Here is a 22627-nt window from a genome sequence, read left to right on the forward strand (position 1 = left end):
CAGCAGAGTTCAGGGAAGTTGGGGGTGAAGTATTTTGTGAGACTTCAGAACAGGAGGCTAGCACACACAGGCCCTTGGAGATCTCCTTCAAGCAGGGGACACAGCACATAGCAAAGTCTTTCTCCTTTACTTGACAGAAACAGCAACTGCAGGTCAACCCCACTTAGCACGCAGCAAAGGGGCAGTACTTCTCCTCAGTTTCTCCCACTCTTCTCCTTGGCAAAGGTTCCTCTTGAATTCTAGGAATGATCTAAAGTTCTGGGATTTTAGATCTAATACTTATACCCTAAAATGTCTTTGTTCTCTTTGTGAAGGAAGTTTAACCAGTTCTGCCTTCACTGGTGCACCCTGACCACAGGAGGTGGAGACAGCATTGTGCAAGGGAGGCAGGCTCCATTCAGGTGCAAGGAAAATCCCCTCCCACCACTCTATATGCAGCGAAGGTCTATTCAGCCCAGCCCTGACTCATCAGACTCTCTGGAGCCACTGCACTTGCCCAGACACTGACACTCCAAACCCAGACAGTCAATCCACAAACAGGCAGAGGCACACAGGATGGTTGAACAAGAAAATAGCTACTTTCTAAAAAGTGGTATTTTCAAACACACAATTTGAAAACCATCTTTACTATAAGAAGTGTTATCAAATTCTGAGTTCAGGGATACCACACTTCCTTTTCCCATCTTATTCCTATGGGAAGATCTGCTTGTAAAATGTTACACAGTATTCCCCATTCTGTCCTATGTATGGCAAGATGGCCTTTCAGCAGTTAAAAAAACGAAATTGGCAGTATTTCACTATCAGGACATGTTACACACACCAGTACATGTCCTACCTTTCAGATACACTGAACTCTGCCCCAGGGGGGGTACATTGGGCCTACCATAGGGGTGTCCTATGTGTAAGAAAAGGGAAGGGTAGGGCCTGGCAAATGGGTGCACTTGTCAAGTCAACATGGCAGGTAATAAACTGTGTACAGGCACCTCAGTGGCAGGCCTGAGACATAGTTTCAGTGCTACTCATGTGGGTGGCACATCCAGTGCTGCAGGCCCACTAGTAGCATTTGGTTGACCAGCCCTGGCACGCTCAGTGCACCTACCAGGGACCTACTGGTAAATCAAATATGCCAATCAGGGAGAACCAATCACAATACCAATTTACACAGGGAACACTTGCACTTTGACACTGATCAGCAGTGGCAAAGTGCTCAATATTATCAGAATGATCCAGAGAATAATTGTCTATGCTTTTCTAGATGCTGAATATAGATATTAGCAAAAATCTGAGCAAATGTATATACAAAGATGGCTGAAAATCTCACAGCTCTCAGCTGATCTGTGAGTGTCTGCCGTTCAGGCATCACAGTTGTTCAATGTGTGTGGGCATGCGTGTGTGTGCATGTATGTGTGTTTTCTATGATATATCATCCTAAAAATGTACAGGCAGATGGAAAGGGACTTTTGGGGCGCCTAGAAGGGACCCCATCCCCCACTGGGCCTCCGCTATGGGGTCCAGGGGGACACCCGTGGTACCCCCCGAACCATCCATGCACTCTGTGCCAGGCACCACATGGTGCCTGGCACAGGGATGTTTGTAAACATGCCTTTTTGCATTGAGGCTTGTGCTGCATTCCTTTTCCTAGCAGCAGCACAAATCTCAATGCAAAAAGGCACGTTTCTGACCACCTACAAGGCGGTCGGATTGTAATTTGGAAGTCGGGACCTCTGCCTACTTGTCGGGTGGTCCCGATCCCGGAACGATCGTAATCAGCCCCATAAAATTGAGTCACTTGTTAGAGTCCTACCCAAAATCTAAAGTGCATTGAGCAATTTGTGAAGATTGATCAAGATGATAGAATGTTTAGAAAAGGATAACTGTCAGATGCATGTTTCTTTTGAATATAGTATCCAGAACCACCTAAAATCCTTGCTGTTGCTCCACACTAAGGCACCAATTTAGAAATTCTGAAATATCAAGAGCTTTCTAGTTACCCATTCAAAATGGATACAGCAAGATGGTATGTTGTGAATGTTGGTTGTCTTTAGTAATCCCTTTTTTGAAGACCTAAGCTTGAAAATAAAAGTAATATCATTGCTGGCAAGTAATATCTTGGAACGTTTATCAAAACAGCAGTTAGAACCAGAAACAGTGAGTACAGGGCAGCCAAAACTCACTGAAAATGATACAACATAGATATTTAAACCTCAATCTCTTAGTGAAATCATCAAACAAATTCTCCCACTGGTCGTATTGAAGCATTTTGAGGGAGCTAACATCAGAAATACATTTTTATCTGTGTGACTTCACAATGATGACCAAAAATCAATTATCTCGACCATGAAGGATTATTTTAAAACATTGATCCAGCCAGTATATATGCAAAGCAGGAACGAATTTGAAAGATATAACAATACAGTTGAGGATTCCCTGACTCCCTCTGGGATGGAGGTCAGTGGGTGACCAGGCTGGCCTCCACCCTCACACTGACCAATCCAGCACAGCCCTGCCCAGTACCCCAGACGATTAACGCTGTCAGTCGGAAGAAGCTGCCAACCTTTGATCGAGCAGGCCTAAACAGAGATGGGCTTGCACAGGTCTTCATGTCCGAGACAAGTGCCGATCTCTGAAGCCCTCCACGTCTCTCTGACCACGAACTTGGACCATTGCCCTGCAAGGATTGTTCCTTTTGTCCTTCCTCCGTGCCCTGGCTCACACTTCCCCCTTTTAATGTTCCACCTCTAGCAGGCCAAGACCCCTCCCATTAGTACTTCTCTTCAACAATCGGTACGTCGTGTTCGTTGGCTCATTCTCCCACCTAGACACAGCGGACACTATTGACCTGACTCAGGTTCCTTCCACGTGCCTTAACCTCATTCCAGGTCTGCCCAGGCACAGCATGCCTCACCTCCTGGGCCTGGCCGCTCACTGGGTACCACTAAGCAACTTCCTTCCCTCTCCATTGTCTCCCTGAATGATAATGGATTGTCAACTTACCATAAAAAGGTGCTGGATTATGTGAAATTCCTCTGCCCTGGCCTTGTTCTGCTACAGGACACATATCTCACCGATGCAGAGAGTCAGAAACTTCATCCGGAATGGGTGGTTAGTGAATATCACGCTAGAAAAACCTCCTGGGGCACGGTGAGTCATACCCTACACACCTATATAGTAAGGGAGCATTGCCATCCTAGTGACAAAACACCTCTTGCTAGAGGTGAGCAAGATATGGCGGGCCCACATGGACACTATATCTTTCTCAAGGCTTCCCTTTAGGGCCTGACCTTCATGATTGGTTCCATCTATGCCCGACTCACGCCAAAAGAGACACCTTCAATGTAGACCGCATTTTAAACCAGCATTCCAGCACTAAGCCCATACTGGGGAGCGAATGGAACTTGGTCCTCGACTCGTTTCTTGACAAGTACAACCACCCATGATTCCCTGCCTCCTCAGACTGGGCTCTCCTAGATCTGACCTATGACTTCTCCCTAGTCCATCTTTGGGAGACTGACCCACCCGGTGACCCAGGATTACATGCTCACTCCCTGTGTACATGGCACTCGTACACAGATAGATTACTTCCTTTCATCCCCATACATGTTGGCTCACCTGACTGACACATCCATATCCCCCTCTGGGGTGTCCTATCATGATGCAGTACAGGTGTGGCCCCTCCTGGGACTGATACGATTTCTCCAGTGCAGTAGAGGCTGATTCTTTCCCGCTATAAACTGTTGAATGATAAACGATGCCGCCTTGGTCACCTTCAAACCTATCTGGACCCCAACTGGGAAGCAGTGTCATCTCCCGGGGTTATTTGGGCAGCTCAGAAGGTGATGTTTAAGGGCAACATAATGCAGGACACCGTCTCCACAAAGCGGGAAGCCCTAAAAGCTCAAACAGCACTGAAGTGTGAGATTGGTATGCTAACGGCCCAGTGCTCCTCCACACCCACCTTACCAACACTGCAAGCCCTCCTGCAGGCTAAGTATAACCTTAACTCCCTTTACACCACCACACCACAATGGAAAAAGCCCCTTTTCCCCTAAAACAGCATCACTATGAAAGGGGGAAGAAGGCTGGCCATATTTAAGCTTAACAAGCCTGCTAGCAGGAAGCATCCTGAACCATGGCAGCTATCCCCCATGCAGAAGACATGCCTCACACACATCCCTTGGACTTCTTGGAGACTTTCAGCTCCTAATACCTTTCCCTCTACAGCTCAGACATCGATAGTGCTGCTACAGACATTGCTGACTTCTTGGAGCAAAATGCCCTGCCCTGCCTCTCCCTGATGCAACAGTCCTGGCTCGATCTCCCCATTACTGAGGATGAGATGAGGAAGGTCAGAGAGGGCCTGCCATATAACAAATCCCCAGGCACCAACAGATACCCTCTGAATTTTATAGGATGAACAAGGATCTTTTGGCCTCTGTATTGTGCCAGGTTTTCTCAAAGCACATCCTTCAGCTGCCCTGCTCACAGAGCCTAACAGTCAATCAATCAATCAATCAAGGATTAGTAAAGCACAATTACTCACCTGTGAGGGTCTCAAGGTGCACAGGGGAGGTGGAGAGCAGACCCGCCTAAGTGCTGGGGAGATTCAAAAAGCCAGGTCTTGAGGTCCTTCCTGAACTGGGGTATAGTGTGATAATCAAGTCTCTTCCTAGACAGGGCAAAAACCCTCTGCTTTCTTGAGCTAATGACCCATCGCTCTCATTAACACCAACACTAAAATCCAGGCCAAACTACTAGCCAATTGTTTCCAAAAGGTTATCACCCCCTTGATGCATCGGGACCAGATCGGATCCCTCACCATTCTTCTATATCCCACCACCCAGCCCTCTCTCATGTCCTCTGGCAAATGCGCAATGAGATGGTCGAAAAGCTCTTGGTCTCCCTCAGCACCGAGAAGGCGTTTGACTAGGTGGAGTGTAATCACATGTGCCAGGTGCTGAACCATATCAGCATCGGGCCCACTTTTACAGCAAGGTCACGGAAACTCTACACTCAGCCAACAGCAAGGGTGACATGCAACAGTCACTTATCCTTCCTATTCCCTGTTTCTAGGGGAACACAACAGGGGTGCCCTCTCTCCCCACTTATAGCTTTGGAGCACCTTGGCAATAGCTATCCATCACCCCCACCCATACAAGGTGTTCCTATCCCGGGTGGAATACATAAAGTATCATTGTATGCAGATGACATCCTGGTTACCATTTCTCTTCCTATGTCTTCCCTTGATGTCTTGACCACACTCATCTCCCATTTCTCTGGCCTTTCTAGATACAAGGTGAATTAGAACTAGTACCAAGCCACGCCCCTGACAGCATACACACCCTAGTCTGTCCTTGTTTCCATCCATTCTCATGTGTCCCTTACTTCTTGAAATACCTAGGCAATAGGGTATCCCTGGGATTGACCAACATGGTTGAAAATAATTCTGGGCCCCTACACACCAGTATCAAGGCCGACTTCCTGTGATGGTCTCATCTTTACCTCTCCCTCTGGGGTAAGACCTAGATAATCTAAATGGATATCTTACCCACGCTTAACTACCACATCCTGGTGATCTCCCTTCCGATCACCACTAACTCAATGCATGCCCTTACCAGCACATTAAGACCCTTGGTTGGGTGGGATGGCATGAGCCCCGACTAAAACTTGTCAAACTGCATGCTTACAGGGTGGGTCTTCCTAGCCTCAGAGAGATTACTGCCTTGCTTCACAACTGATACCCCTGAGGTAAGTCCTCCAGAGCGCTCTGGATACACCGAAATGGGCCCACATACAGGAGGCACTAGTTGGCCACCTTAGATGCCTCAGGAGGATGCAGTATTCTGGGGATTTGGACCACCTACTCTCATCTCCCCTCGTCCTGATCACCACAATCTATGCCTGAAAGTTCACCCCACGCTTTACTCTGAAGCAACACTTTGATGCAATGCCTCTTTGTTAATAGATTGCTGTTAGATTTGGGGGTCTCTAGTTGGCAGATGTAGGTACCTTTGACCAAATCGGGACCATTGCGTCTAGTCAGGGTAAGGGGCTACACTCCTAAAATAACCCCTGCTCACCCCCTTGGTAGCTTGGCCCGAGCAGGCAGGCTTCTCTCAGAGGCAGTGTGTAATGCAATTGTGAACACATACAGGAATACATTGAAAACACTACAAATGGACACCACACCAGTTTAGAAAAATAAGTGATCTTTACTAGACTTAACACAAGACCAAACGACAAAAATCCACAATACTGTAATAAAAATATGACTTTGAATAAGTAGAAACAGCTTACTTCAATGTAGACGGTAAAAGTGACACTTTACTCTCAAAGTACCTTGGATGCGTCACGCAAAACAAACAAAAGGGTTGCAGGGAAGGTGATGCGTTGGTTCCTCGCTACGGGGGAGGTGATGCGTCGGTTCCTTACTGCAACGCAGGAGAGGTGATGCGTCAGTTCCTTACCGGAGAGGAAGTGATGCATCGGTTTCTTACTGTGATCCGGTGCGATGCGACAAGATGGCGCCTCGATGTGATGCGATGATCCGGTGCGATGTGACAAAATGGTGACTTTGGTCTTTGATGCGATGCGACAAAATGGTGTCTTTGATGCGATAACGTGGATGCAATGCATGCACGCCCGACGGCTGTGCGGCAAAATCAATGATCTTTGGAGCCGCCACAGGCCCTGCGACACGCTTCTCCGGTGATGCGACGGCTACCTCTGTGGCGGCGGCACACTTTGTTGGCGATGCGAACAGCTGCAGCGGCGGCACGCTTCTTCGGCGATGCAACTGCAACTGCTGCGGCGGTGACACACCTCTCCTCATTGTGTCGCGCTTCCAGCGACACGCAGTCTCTCAGAGGGCCCCAACAACAGCAGGCACCTCCCTGCAGGTCAGAATTCCCAGCAAGGAAATTCAGGGGGAGCTGGTGGTGAAGTCTTTGTGTCCCTGAGACTTCAGACAGGAGGCAAGCTCAGTTCAAACCCATGGAGATCTTCCTCAAGATGACAAAGCAAACAGCAAAGTCCTTTTCTCCTTTCCTTGGCAACAAGTAACCACTGCAGGCCAACTCCAGACAGTAAACAGCACAGGGGCAGTAATCCTCCTTCAGCTTCTCCGGTTTCTTCTCCTTGGCAAAGGTTCCTCTTGATTTCCCAGATGTGATCTAAAGTTTTGGGGTCTTGGTCTCCCTTTTTATACACACAAATCATTTGTCTCTGAAGGCAGAAAGTGTCTGTACCTAGTCCAAACCAGTTCTGGATAAATTTTGCCAGTGCACAACTTCTTCCTTTGTCAGTGTGAGCCAGGGTCATCAGACGCACCACAGGAGGTGGAGCCAGCATTGTAAAAGGCAGGCACAGCCCTATTCAGGCCAAAGCTCTACTCCTCCCACCACTCCCAATGCAAATAGGTCTATTCAGCCCTGTGCTGACTCACCCTGTCTCCTGGAGCCACCCGAGCACCTGTCACTCACAATCCAGACATGCAATTAAACAACCTAGCAGAGGCAGGCTGGATAGTTAGGTAAGAAAATATATACTTTCTAAAAGTGGTATTATCAAACACAGAATATTAAAACCAATTTCACTAAAAGATGTATTTTAGCATTCTGAGTTCAGGCATAATAAATTTGTTTTTCTGCCACGTTCCCTGGGTCAGTTAGGATTATAAGGTATTATAATCAAACTGCCCATTCTGGCTTATGGGGACAGGTAGCCTTGCAATAGTGAAAAACAAAATTTGCTGCAATTCACTATCAGGACATGCCACACACATCAGGGCATGTCCTACCTTTCACATACAATGCGCCTTGCCCATAGGGGAACCTTGGGTCTACCTTAGGGTTGACTAACATGCAGAAAAGGGAAGGTTTAGGGACTGGCAAGTGGGTGCACTTGCCAAGTCGACATGGCAGTCCCAGACTGCACACAGGCTCTGCAATGGCAGGCCTGAGCCATAGTTTAAAAGCTGCTCCTGTGGGTGGCACAACCAGTGCTGCAAGCCCACCAGCAGCATTTGATTTACAGGCCCTGGGCACACATGGTGCACTGTACTAGGGTCTGAAAGATAAATCAAATAAGCCAATCATGGAGTCACTAACCATAACAATTATGTACAAAGAGAGCATATGCACTTTAGCACTAACCAGCAGTGAAAAAGTGGCCAGAGTCATTAAACCACTAACAACAGGTCAGACAAAATACAGCGGAAGGCAAAAAAGTTCAGGGATGATCTTGCAAAAAGGGCCAAGTTCAACAATTGCACTGAACCCTTGTGGAAGATCTTTCACTCTAAAGGCCTATGCTCTATTTTGAACCTACTCACAGACCAGTCTTACAAATCCTTGGACAATACAACCTGCCCTTATGCTCCTTTTGGAATTACCAACGTCTCCAACATTGTGTATGGAAAAAGATTGGGTCCCCCTCCCGTTCAGTTGGCCTCTTCCCCCATAGCGTCCTACATGAGGAGATGGGGCGCACATAAGGGTGTGGTATCAGGCCTATACAGTATTTTGATGGACCACCAATATTCTATGCCAGCTTCTCATTCCCTGAAAACCTGGTGGTCAGACATGCTGGGTCTGCTATATATGGATGAGGATGGGATGGATCTGATGGCTAATTATGATGGTTCTCTCAGGGTAGTCTGATTGAAGTTTAGCTACTTTAAAATACTTCACTGCTGGCCCTTGACACCACTCCGGATACGACAGTCCCTACCACTCCTTCCCTGCCAGCGATGTGCCTCCGTGGAGGGAGACAGAGTCCACCTTCTGTGGGAATGCCCCTCGCTGGCTCCGTACTGGTTCTCTATGACAGCAATGATCAAGAACACTGTTCCTCTCCAAGGACCCGCACCGCCTCAGTTGAACTTTCTCCATGATATCGTGCAATTCCCTGACATTACTAACCAGCCAACAAGATGGCTCTCCACGGCATTGGCTACTGCAAAGTTCTGCATTCTTCAGCTGTGGTGCACTGGTGCTTGCCCATCCTATGATCCTGGTTACAAGGGGTCCGATTCAGAGAACTAACTTAAGAAAAAATCCTAAACTTACTACCAATTTGGTATTCACAGAAGGCACTTACTCATTTTGGTATTCACAGAAGGCACTTACTCATTTCGGTATTCACAGAAGTTAGGAGTCCTAACTTTAGGACTCCTAAATGCCTTCTGTGAATACCGAAAGTCTTAAAGTTAAGATTTTTCTCAGTTTAGGAGTAGTAAAGTTAGGACTCCTAACTTTAGGACTCCTAAATGCCTGCTGTGAATACCGAACGTCTTAAAGTTAGGATTTTTCTCGGTTTAGGAATCCTAAAGTTAGGAGTCCTAACTTTACTACTCCTAAACTGAGAAAAATCCTAACTTTAAGACTTTCGGTATTCACAGAAGGCATTTAGGCATCCTAAAGTTAGATGTCCTAACTTTACTACTCCTAAAATGAGAAAAATCCTAGCTTTAAGACTTTCGGTATTCACAGAGGGCATTTCGGAGTCCTAAAGTTCGGACTCCTAACTTCTGTGAATACCGAAATGAGTAAGTGCCTTCTATGAATGCCAAAATGAGTAAGTGCCTTCTGTGAATACCAAAATGGTAGTAAGTTTAGGATTTTGTCTTAAGTTATTTCTGTGAATCGGGCCCTTCATATGTAGCATCTGCCATCTTACAATGTATTGTCGCTAGACTCAACAATTGCTTGGAGAAATTCCTGGATACTTGTGGAGGGTTCCTTACAGCCCATTAACACTGCCTCAGCTTGCTTCTATTGGGGCAATACAGGGGACACCAACCCCCCCTTGCAGCGTGGACACTGAGCCCAGTTCAGGATTTCTGCGTTTGAACTGGAGGACCAAGCTCAGGGTCTGCCTGATAAGTTTCTTCAGCCTCCCCCATAGCGTCCTACATGAGGAGATGGGGCACACATAAGGGTGTGGTGTCAGGCCTATACAGTATTTTGATGGACCACCAATATTCTATGCCAGCTTCTCATTCCCTGAAAACCTGGTGGTCAGACATGCTGGGTCTGCTATATATGGATGAGGATGGGATGGATCTGATGGCTAATTATGATGGTTCTCTCAGGGTAGTCTGATTGAAGTTTAGCTACTTTAAAATACTTCACTGCTGGCCCTTGACACCTCTCCGGCCCTTGACACCACTCCGAACGTCTTAAAGTTAGGATTTTTCTCGGTTTAGGAATCCTGAAGTTAGGAGTCCTAACTTTACTACTCCTAAACTGAGAAAAATCCTAACTTTAAGACTTTCGGTATTCACAGAAGGCATTTAGGCATCCTAAAGTTAGATGTCCTAACTTTACTACTCCTAAAATGAGAAAAATCCTAACTTTAAGACTTTCGGTATTCACAGAGGGCATTTCGGAGTCATAAAGTTCGGACTCCTAACTTCTGTGAATACCGAAATGAGTAAGTGCCTTCTGTGAATGCCAAAATGAGTAAGTGCCTTCTGTGAATACCAAAATGGTAGTAAGTTTAGGATTTTGTCTTAAGTTATTTCTGTGAATCGGGCCCTTCATATGTAGCATCTGCCATCTTACAATGTATTGTCGCTAGACTGAACAATTGCTTGGAGAAATTCCTGGATACTTGTGGAGGGTTCCTTACAGCCCATTAACACTGCCTTAGCTTGCTTCTATTGGGGCCATACAGGGGACACCAACCCCCCCATGCAGCGTGGACACTGAGCCCAGTTCAGGATTTCTGCGTTTGAACTGGAGGACCAAGCTCAGGGTCTGCCTGATAAGTTTCTTCAGCCTTCTTTGTTACTCCATTTATTTTGGGGGGTGGGTTGGACACACAGTGGGCGGACTGATCTCCCCACCCGCTTTCTTTCTTCATCTCCTGTTTTGTTTCTTGGAGCCATCTCTACCAATTGGGCATTCCTCCCTCCCCATATGGCCCTTCCCTCCTCCCCTACTTGCCTCCTTCCCCTTTTTCCCTCTTCTACTCCCCCTTTCCCACTTTCTCCTTTATTGTTACCAATCTACGCCACGCATTTATTTCTTGTTCTCTCACTGTGTTTTCTATGGGATGGAGTGCATTAGTGTACTGTTTTTTATTGGAGGCAATGCCAGATGTATGTTTGTTTGTGTAAACATGTTTTTTGCTCGTGTAAAGTTGATGTTCTGGCGTGTCCATTGTGCTTCCTCACACTTTGCTGTTATTTCCTGTATGCACTTTGTAAAACCCAATAAAACTATTTAAGAAAAGCATAATTACTGCATATTTTCCTTTCTAAAATTATTGCAGTGTTAAAAAAACATTTCGTATTAGAATATTTGGGGCCAAAAAAACATATTTTATTAGCTTGCGAGTATCTCCTTAAAATTGGAATATTGTTGTAACCTCAGGACTTTTAGTTTTTAGCAGTCAAAATCTAAGCAATGCTCGCTGAGGCAACCAGAACTAAACTCAGAGCATCACAACACAAAGCATATGAAATGGGAGATGGAGCAGGTAAGCTCTTGGCCTGGTTAGAAGAAAGGGAACAGACTCAACAATGGGTACCTGAACTAAAAATAAATGGAGACAGGACCCTTAGAGATCTCCAGGAAATAGCGGAGGCCTTTGCGGACCATTTTGAGCATCTATATGCACCCACAACTAAGACCACAATGGATGACTTACGAGAACAACGGAAGGACATCCCGCTATTAACCCTGTCTCCTGAAGATCGGGACTCACTAAAGGACGAACTCTCAGAGGAGGAATTACGCACTGTGATTCGTTGTGTGCAGTCAGGGAAGGCGATGTGCCCCAATGTCCTCCTGATTAAATTCTTTAAACGAACTGCATCCCGAATACCACCTTATCTAAGGGACATGTATCTAGAGAGCTCCCATAAAGGAACCCTGCTCTATGATCAGAGACTGACTTCCATAGTAGATATACACAAACAAGGTAAAACGGCAGAGAGCTGTAGCTCCTCCCGACCCTTCTCACCGCTCAATGCAGAAGCTAGGAGTTTGGCCTAAACACTGGCCACACGCTCGATTTCCATTATCACCAAAATAGTACATCCAGACAGGTCGAGCTTTATGCCTGGGCAAAACACTGCACTCAACATATGCCGTCTCCATGGGGTACTGGGTAGGATTGAAACACTCTGAGAGAGTGCTACTATACTCTCCCTTGATGCGCAGATGGCATTTGATACGATAGAATGGCAATACCTCTTCGCTGTCCTGGAATGTATGGGCTTTGTCCTGAAGTTCCTGAAATAGATCAAGGTGCTCTATATGGAGCCGATTGTGCAAGTAATAGTGAATAGACATACTTCACAAAGCTGTCAACTAGGAAGAGGAACATGCCAAGAATGCCCTTTGTCGCCTCCAATATTTGCCTTAATGTTGGAGCCCTTGGCAACTTGGGTGAGGGGGGACCCGATAGTCAGAGGACTATGGTAGGTGGGTAACTTCGAAGATAGAATATCCTTATATGCAGATGACATTTTACTATATTTAGCGTCACCAGTTAGGTCGATTAACAGAATTCTCCAAATGCTCATTAACTTTGGCAGGTACTCTGGTTTTAGGATCAACTGGTCCAAATCCAACGCATGCATATTACATGGCCCACCACCAAAACTGCCATCTGATTGTGAGGCTAAGATCAAGACAGAAGGCATCCACTATCTGGGGATCTATATCACACCAAATCCCACCCTTTTTTTTCACAAACAATCTCCTGGGTTCTCTGTCCAGATTGCAAAAAGTTGTGCAGCACTGGAAGATGCTGCCTTTGCCCCTACTTAGGCATGCAGCTCTGTTTAAAATGCTGTCTTTGCCGCGGTTTTTATACATCCTACAAGATGACCCCTTCAAAGTCCCTGAAACGTACTTCACTAATATCGAAAGCGAAGTGAGGACCCTGCTATGGGACGGTAAACCCCCTCGCATAACAACAAATAGAAGGCCGAAAAGCTGATATGATGGGCGGATTGCACTGCCTAACATTAAGTTTTATATTTGGGCAGGCCAAACGATGGTCATCAATCATTGGGCCTACCATCCCCATAAAGACCCGGCATACATACCGGATGGACAGGCTTTTAATGGGTCCTGAGGGATATAGAGAAGCCTTTACACAGACCCCAGATCTCAATCGCTAACGGGCCCAATGGCTCTGATGATTGCTATTTGGCGCCAACCATATAAAAAACTAGGCTGACACAAGAAAGTGACACAAGCTATGCCCCTGTGGGCAGCAGAGAAACTAGGCAAGTTAGGGAGTCAACCAGGGTTCAATAAATGGGACAACATGGGCATCTCCTCCGTAGGTGATCTCTGGAAGAATAGAAAGGTAATCCCATTCACTGAGTTGCAATCTGACTATAAAATGACTGACCAGGAATTATTCGGATACCTGCAAACACGACATGCGTTAATAACAATAATCCCGCGAAACAAGGTGATACCAAAAGCATCTCCATTAGAAGATAGATTACTTTTAAATCCAATGATCCAGAAGGCTATTTCAATGATGTACCAAAAGCTAAGTAATAATCTGCCAGACCCACTGCTCTCACTCAGAGAACGTTGGCAGAAAGACGTAGGAGAGCTAGATGACGAAGAATGGCAGGAAGCACTGTATTACCCCCCGGGAGGCGGTGATTCCACTGAAATATTGATTGATTCAACTTAAAATACTGCACAGAACTTGGATGGATTGTTGACTAAGATCGGAAGGAGGGAGGACTCTAAGTGTCTTAGACTATGCACAGAAGTGGGCACATTTTATCATACCCTCTGGGACTGCCCAGCTATTAAGCCATTCTGGGAAACTATCACGTCCCAGATGTAAAATGTGTGTGAGAAAGAGATTCACCTAATGCCCAAACTAGGCTTACTGAATATATGGGAGGCCACTGACCTAACAGCTGCTAAGCTACCGTGGGTCACATTAGGGTTAACCCTGGCCAAGCGAAACATAGCGCTAAAATGGGGGTCGAGCAAGATACCTACCTTGCAGGGATGGAAAAAAGATATGGATAAATGTATGTTCATTGAAAAAGATGTATATATGTCCAGAGCCTTCCCTAAAAAACTGGGATAAGAAATGGGGAAAGTGAAACACACACAGAGGGGATATATGTATCTAGCCCACATGAGAATTTGCAAGACATCGAAGACGGAGGGGTCTGAGAGAATGTGATAATGTGGAAATTGAAATATAATAATTGCCAGGATGCATGTAATGTATATTGCACTGTATAATGCTTGTTATTTGTGATGCAAACTCTCTCACCTGACTATTGCAAACATTTTAAATAAAAAGATATATATAAAAAATAAAACAATCCAAGCAATGGGCTTTTAGGAGCAGTTACATAGTATGTTAAGAAATGATCAATCAACTCAAACTCTTTACCCACAGGCTTGTATGTTCGCAGGAATGCAGGCACCTCCTTGCAAACTTAATCACATCAGATACATAAAGCTCTTGCTGTACTTACATGGGTCGGTTTTGTTACAACTGGTGTCATTGCTGACAAACGCTTTTAGCTCCTCCTTGAGTACAGTCACCACCTCCTTGTAATCTTGTTGGACTGAGGTATTTGGCTTTAATTCTATTTCCATAAGGACTTTGTGATCCACAATTATACTACCCTCACTAAAAAGAAAAATTTATATTAATGTCAGGGAAAAACAGTTAAAAATTCTGAAAGACAGTGACCAATCGCAGCAAGTGAAAACAACAACTTCATCTAATGTGCTTTAACTCAGACTCATCAATTTACTCTGCATTATAACCAGTGAGCCGTACTTACTGGTACATTTCATTCTTGAACTAAAACCACCCATTTTTATGGTGGTCTTTAGCTGTTATACTTGGATTTGTGAGTTATGCTCTTTAAACTTTAGTCTAGAGGATGCAATTCCAGCTGTGTCTCTCCTACAAAGTTCTAGTGCATCTATGCTTCAAACAGGGTGTCCTAGGAACCACAGTCAGACATGGCAAACTATTCAAACCATCCCCACAATGTAGGCGGACACAACTAAAATTTGAGTATGGGGCATGGTTGGGTCATGAGAGCACATCCTGCTCAAAAAAGCAGCTCTCTAGATGCCGCCTAAGGGGAAAATGCCAGGGTGGCAGGATGGCCATTGAAGCCATGGCTGCAAAGGGCACAAACTGTACATTTGTGATGTGTCAAGCGATGACCACCCACCCATCAAACATTTTTCTGACTGCACAGCAACACCAGATTAAACAGCGTTGCAGTGGGAGTAGCAAAATACCCTCGGGCAGAAGGGAGCGGAGGAAAGGGTGAGGGGCAAACCCCCCCCCCCAAATAAAAACAGTAATCACTGCAGGGCAACCACCAGTGACATTCATGTGTCGGTGTTTGCCCCATGGTAAAATGTCCACAAGTGGATGCCAACATAGGACCACAAAGAACAAACCTCTAGAAATGTGTAAGACTCATATAGATTGCATACAAAAATAAACAATTCCATATAATGATAAAATTAGTATTCATCTGTACATAAAAAATTAAATTCTTGCTTCACAAGTGCCTACTTCCAAATTTCTGTCATTCTTGCAAGGGAGAAATCTGCTATAGACCTATTATCCGTGATAATCTGCCACATTATAGTATAACTCCCATAAAGTTTCACATATTCCACCAGGAAAGAGAGATTTTCAAGTGACGTCAGGTGCAGTCTTTTTTTTTTAAAAGGTGTGAAATGCCATTGTGCCAAATAGGACTATGAACGAGTTCACTATTGTGAGAAATAGGGTTGCTAAATGAGGGGATATGAGCCTTTCTCAAGCAGCAGCCACAATTCTTGTCTAGGTGAACCAAAAAAGTCACTAAATTTACCTGTGCTTAACCCTCCGGTAGCTTGGTACAAAAGCAGTCAAGCTTAACTTAGAGGCAAAGTGTAATGTATTTATGTAGCGCTTAAACAGTAATAAATGAAAACACCACAAAAGAAAAATCCCACACTAATTTAGAAAAATAGAGTACATTTTAATAAAGTATTTGACATGAAATTGAGGGAAGTCCAATCAGTCGGACCGAAGATATGCAATTTCAAAGATTTAAGGTAAGTATAGCACCCAACAGCACAAAGTACCACTCGCAGATATCTGGCCATGCAAGACTGGGTAAAAGTCTCAAGTTCAGGCTGCCCACGATGGAGTGAGGGACGGATACAAGGACCATGTTAGTCACAGAAAAAGTTACTTTTCCAAAGTCCGGCATGACAAGCCCAGTTAGTGATGCAGGAGGCCGCGAGGAGCAAGGAGAGCATTGCACATGATCATCGCTGTAGTGCGAAGAGCAGGCAGGCATCGCAGACAGTTATTGCTGTAGTGAAAAGATACTGTTGGGCATCACGGACAGTCGTTTCTCATCATTGGCGGTAACCTGGGTCTGCCGATGCTCTGGCACGAAGTGCAGATCTCACGTTGACTGTCGTTGCTGTAGCATGAGAGTTGGGTTAATCTGAGCTTCACAATGGCGGTTTACATGGGTGGCAAGATCTTGGCACAATTGGGCCCTTTCTCAGTTACAATATAATAATAATAATAATAAAGAGCATTTATAAAGCACACAAATACCTTGGGCGAGGTGTCCCGGCACTAATGCGGCAGACTAAAGAGATTAAAGCCCAAGCAGCTGTTCCCATTGCTTAATGAGCCAGGTTTTCAGCGCCTTTCGAAAATCCTGCTCCGAGTTCAGCATACGTAGATCGGGAGGCAAATTATTCCACAATTTGGCAGTTTCAAAGGAGAAAGGCCTACTCCCTTTCCTTGCTTTGGTGAAGCAGGGAACAGTAAGGTAACGTCGGAGGTTGGATCTTAATGTCTGCTCTTGGTGTTAGGGGCAACGTCACTTCCTCAGGTAGCCTTGGTCCTTACCCTGAGAGGCACGGAGAGCAATAGTCAGGGCTTTAAATTCGATCCTCCTGGCTACTGGGAGCCAATGAAGTTGTTTAAGGTGAGGAGAGATGTGCTGGTGCAGTGGGGGACTTGCGAATTAAACTAGCTGCTATGTTCTGCGCCATTTGTAGCCTTCCAATCAAGAACCTTGGTATTCCCAGGTAGAGGCCATTGGCATAGTCGAGGTGAGAGGTCACCAGGGCATGAACCATGGTCCTCTGGCTTTCTCCCAACAGGAAGCCCAGGAATTTGATGATGGTTCTCATCTTTCCAAAGCAAACTGCAGAAACTTGCTGGACTTGGGCTGAAAAGGCCAAGCCCTTATCCCACCTGAGGCCAAGGTTTTTGACTGAGTCCTTGGGCACTAGTGGGGGGGCCAAGTTACCCAAGCCACCATAGGCCTGAAGGAGTGGGGAGGATTGATTAAAGAAGAAGACCTCCGTCTTATCGGAATTCAGTTTTAAGCAGTTTCCGTTCATCCACCCTGCTATGACTTGAAAGAGTTAAAAGCTGCGGTAGAGTGGTCTTTGAAGGAAAACCCAGCAGGGTGTCAATCGTGTATGAGACCATCTTGACCCCTCTCCTAGCAATGAGAGCTGCCAATGGAGCCATGTAGATATTAAAAAGCAGTGGGTTTAAGGCCAAACCTTGGGGCACTCCGCATCTGAGCGGCTTAACTGAGGAGGTGTACGGGCGGAGAAAAACTTGCTGGTCACAGCAATTGAGATAGAAAGCAATCCACTTAGGGGCCATCCCCAGCACTCCTATCTGCTTAAGTCTTTCCAGCAGGACTACTTGCAACACCGTATCAAATGCCACCGAAAGGTCTAATAATACAAGCATGACTGATGAACCGTCATCCACAGACAGTATGATGGAGTCTGCTATTTCAAGCAGCGCCGTTTCCATGCTATACGCTGTGCAGAAGCCAGATTGAGAGTCGTTTATCAACTCATAGGCTTCCACATACTTGGCTAGTTTTGAATGAGCCAACTGCTCTAGCACCTTAGCCGGTGCCTACTGCAGGGAGATAGGCCTCAAGTTGCAATGTACTTCTGGTTCTGTGTTGGCTTTCTTCGGGAGAGGTAGCAGATAAACATGTTTCCACAAAGCTGTGAAGATTTCAGACCCTAGTGAGGTGTTCCAGCTATGATTTAGGACCGGATTGAGCCACTCACCCAGTAGCCTAAACTGCTGAGCTGGACGGGGATCCCCAGTTGACCCTGATTTACCTTTCCGAAGTGCGGCCAGAGACACCTCTGCGGGAATCGGGGGAAAAGATTTTAAACCATGCTGGTTATTGGGAGAGCCGAAGTTGTCTACCGTTGCTCCGAGATCTGAAGCTGGAGGAAAAGAGGAGAGCTGCATAATCTTTTCTTCGAAGAAGTCTGAAAGACTAGTGAAAAGGTCCTGAGAAGGCCGACAGCTGTGACGGATTTCACTATCCTAAAAACTTCCCTTGAGGAGTTTTTAGCACTGGCAATATGGTCAGCCAGGAATTCCCTTCTCTTGCAGTTAGGTAATTTATGATGGTCTTTCAAGGTGTTTTTATAGGTGTTTTTAGCGAGTATGACTTTCTCCAGTCATGTTCCAGTCTTTTACAAGTGCTTTTTTCCCATCTGACTTCCTCTGAGGACCACGGGGCAGATGGGGCAGACAGATTTCAGAGGGGCATTTTTATCAAGTGCTGCTGTCAGCCGCATGTTAAAACACGCAGCGTCGTGGTTGGGGTTGTCCATAAGGTTTGGCCTGAAGCCGTCCAGCACGGGGCCTAGGGTCTCAGGGATGACTCTACTCCAGTTCCTTTTAACTTCATTAGATCTTATGGCCATCGCTGTGGTCCTCAGGCAAAACGGAAAAGGGACCAGCAAGTGGTCCGACCAGATGATATGTAGAGGCTTTCAACCCTCAGCTCCTGCATGTTTGTGCAGATGAGGTCAAGTGTGTGACGAGCCTTGTAGGTGGGGAAAGAGACCAGCTGATCTAGGTTGAAGCCCGCAAGAGCAGTTATGAACTTCGTACTGTGAGGACATAGGGGGTCGTCGACATGAAGATTGAGATCCCCCAGTACAGTAAAGTTGGCATAGCATGTGGCTATCTGAGCGATGTAGTCTGCCAGATTCAGCATGAAGCTATGGGATCAATCTGGTGGCCTATAAAGCAATAACCCCAAAAGGAGAAGATGGGGAACAATTTAATACAGAAGGAGAGTCATTCAATGTTACCTATTTGATCCAGGTTGGAGGTGGCAATCTCCCAAGAATCCTTGTAGACAATGGACACACCACCCCTATGCCTGTTGTCACCCCTATTGGCACATACTATGTGAAAGCCAGGGGGTATTGCCAGGGTCACCACAGGGTTCAAGTTCTTCCTTAGCCAAATCTCAGTGAGAAACATGATTTCCCATTTATTATCCTCGAGGGATTGATAACCCTCAAGTGCATGCTTGGGTAGGAATAGACAGTTGATAAGACAGGCTTTTATTTCACTGGAACTGGGATTCTGGGCTGAGCCACGCCTCCCTTCAGAGACCTGAGGGGCAAGCCTGGGGTTAAATGAGAATTTACAAGCCGGGCACCAATACACCTTGTTCTCTCCCCCAACATCGGCAAGAGGCATACCAGAGCATTTTTTTGATCTTAGTGCCATCAGCTCATTGCGCCCCCATCTCAGCATTCTGCCACTATCCCATTGGGCAGCATGGCTAACGCTGGCCGCAATACGGACACAGACGGGCACAGACAGGCTTGCCTTTTGCGCACCCAATGCACACTTCTGTTGCACGTCCGCATTACCGTGATGTTCCAATAGCAGCCAGGAGGGAAAACTGGTCTGCTAACCTCACCAAGATGGTGTCGGAGAAAGTACCGAAGGAGCAAGGTGAAAATGGCGCTCCACAATGGGACAACTCCATGCCAAGGAGCACCTGAGCTTGGCTCTGCCTCGGTCAAGGTGGGCTCAAAGCAAAAGCAAAAGTGTGTCCTGCACTTGGAAAATTCAGAGCAGCAAGGACCAAGGTACACACGGATTCAAACTCCTAAAACAACACAGTAAACACTGTGCACCCAGCAACAAACAGCAGTGACAGCACAAAACATAAAAATAAGCAAGGACAGTTTTAAAAATGCACAACCCACTGGCCAGAAATGGGTTGCAACACAGCCTTCAAACTCCGACATCCGCTCAAAGAGTGCAAACTTCAGAGATTCTCCTATTCTGCCAGGAGGAGTTCAACTGATGCAACACCAATGGTCCAGGTCCTGGGAGGCACCACTTGGGGATCAGGAACTCACTCCAGTAGAGGACATGAGGCCTCTGAAGCTTTTTGTATTCCTATCGCTTAGGACATAAAGCCATTTAGCTAGCCCTTGGAGTTACTATGGTAGTTTGGAATGAAGGCAGCAGGTCTAGTCTTCCTTCTCAGACATAAGGACAGGCCTCAAGCAGCAGGGCAGTCCCCTTGCAGCAGGGCAGTCCTTTTTGTATAGAATCCACAGGTCCAAGAATGTACTGAAGAATGAGTCTAAGAGTCCTAGTTTTATACCTCGTGCCAGCTTTAAAGTAGAAGAAACTTCTGGAGTGTTCCCCCTACAGAAGTGTTGGGAATTTCTTGCAGCCTTGCCTTGTTTGCAGGATGACTGGGGGCACAATATGCTTGTGTTAAGTTCTTTGTGGGAGAGCTAGCCAGTGCCTTTGAAGTGCAAGTGTGACAGGTGAGAGCTATGCCCATGCAGTCAAGTAAGGAAGTCCCAATCTGCCAAGTCCCAGCCCTGCTAATGCATGCGTGTCTGGGAGGAATACACAAAGAACAACTAGCAACTCCACCTAGTCATTTCTCCCAGGAAACAGGCTGCAGGCTAATACAAGAAAATGTCAGCTTTATAAATGTGGCATTTTCAGAATGTGACTTAAAATCCAACTTTACCTTTATAGAGGGTTTTAAATTACAATTTCTTAGCCATCAAACATGAAATTTCAACCTGCTCCTATACAAAAGTTATCATTTATTAAATACAATAGGATAAACCAATGTTATCTTATAGGATAGGTAGGCATCACAGGAATGTAGCATGCTACAACGCATGCTTTTACATTACATTCCATTACAACACGGTCGTTAGAACGACCGCGTTGTTAGAACACGATACCTTTTCAAACCAAGTCATTAGATCGATTTGCTCTAGATGGCGCTCCAACCTTAGGAAAAGTATAATTTACTATTCCAACTCCACCCTCCGCAACAGTAGGCAAGGTGTTGGAATAGTAAATCATACTATTCCTTAGGTTGGAGTGCTATCTAGAGCAAGTCGATCTAATGACTTGCGATGTAAAGGCATCGCATTGTAAACCCCGCGGTCGTTGTAACGACCGCATTCTAAAGTTAACGCGAATTAATAACTGCATTGTAAAGGCTGTTTCCCGCCTCACAGTAGTGAAAAACACATTTGTGGGGCTTTCTACTATGATGCCATCCAAAGCCTACTACTATGCAGCACCTGCCCTGGCACTGTAGATGGAACTTAATGGACCCCCCACGGTCAATGTAGCCAGAAGGTTCATCACAAAGAAAGACTGGGTTAGTGAGGCACACCAGAGAGATACCGTAAGCAGACCACTTGTTAAGGCTCAGTGCATAGGGTCAACACACTGTGTATTAGTGGTCTCACGTATCATGCTGCAACAGAGACATTGGATGCTGTGCAGCACACAGAAGTGCTTTTGTTCTTCCTTGGCTGATGGTGAGTAAGGATGGTTTGTGGAAAGGGAGTGGTATAACCCTGTGTTGGTTCATCTTGCCATACTACTGCAGTAACTGCCAAATCTATGCAGACAGAATGGCCTGAAAATGGTCATTCATGATAACTTCCGTAGCATTAACAGCAGTAACAGTGCTAGTAGCCACTTTCTTGCCTTTGTGGAGCTGTCTTGCAGACTGAGGCATATATAGATCCCACAATGTCCACAAATTGACTACACACTTGTAGAGATATTTTGATTTGATCATAGAAAACAATATGCGCCACACTCCTTTGGACCCCATTCTGCTAGCCATGAGGCTTGCATTTCACACAGAGAAGCATGCAATTGGAGTTGCAACCGAGGAGACGAGGTATAAAGCTGGGCGTCCACTTGGACAAAAGTGTAGTTGTTAATGCTAAAGGTCACATCAAACTATCTCTGTCAACAAGCTCAAGTACACAGGGACCAGTATGAGTGGCAAGAAAACAAAGTCTCATATTGCTTTTAAATAAATAGTTCAAGCACTCTAGTGACCCAACTCTGTAACTCAAGACATTTGAAGACATTTCCCAGCAAACCCTAAAAGAGACCTTTAAGTCACAGGAATGAGCTCAAGATATCAATTGTCAACATCTAGCACCTGACTGGCGAGCTGAGTATAATTCATTTAAAAGTCTCCCTAATGTAGAGATGGAAGTGAAACCAACAGAGATACCTTCACAGTCAGCAAAGTGCAAGAATCCATGTACAACTAAACACTTAACGAGGTAAATAAAATAAACCAGGGAGCTATGTGAATACCAAAGCCAATATGCACCACATTTTGAAGGACACATGCATGAAATGTGAGCTGCAAAAATGGCTTTGAAGGAGGCACAATGTCTACATGAATCTATTTCCAACTAACCAAGGAAGAGACCAAGGGGCATATTTACAAGCTGGCAATAAAAAATTATCGCCGCTTTTG

The 22627-nt window shown here is 45.7% G+C and overlaps 1 protein-coding gene across 1 annotated transcript in view; it reads right to left on the bottom strand.

Annotated features, from left to right (window-relative positions):
* The window catches only part of LOC146780111 (uncharacterized), a 597326-nt gene that overhangs the window by 339464 nt on the left and 235235 nt on the right, over nucleotides 1-22627 (bottom strand). The window contains exon 6 of the mRNA XM_085638049.1: nucleotides 14480-14637. Coding sequence (XP_085494175.1) covers nucleotides 14480-14637 — 158 coding nt within the window. The remainder of the gene's footprint in view (nucleotides 1-14479; nucleotides 14638-22627) is intronic.

This window comes from Triturus cristatus, chromosome 12 (assembly GCF_964204655.1).
Source record: "Triturus cristatus chromosome 12, aTriCri1.1, whole genome shotgun sequence".
Taxonomy (NCBI): domain Eukaryota; kingdom Metazoa; phylum Chordata; class Amphibia; order Caudata; family Salamandridae; genus Triturus; species Triturus cristatus.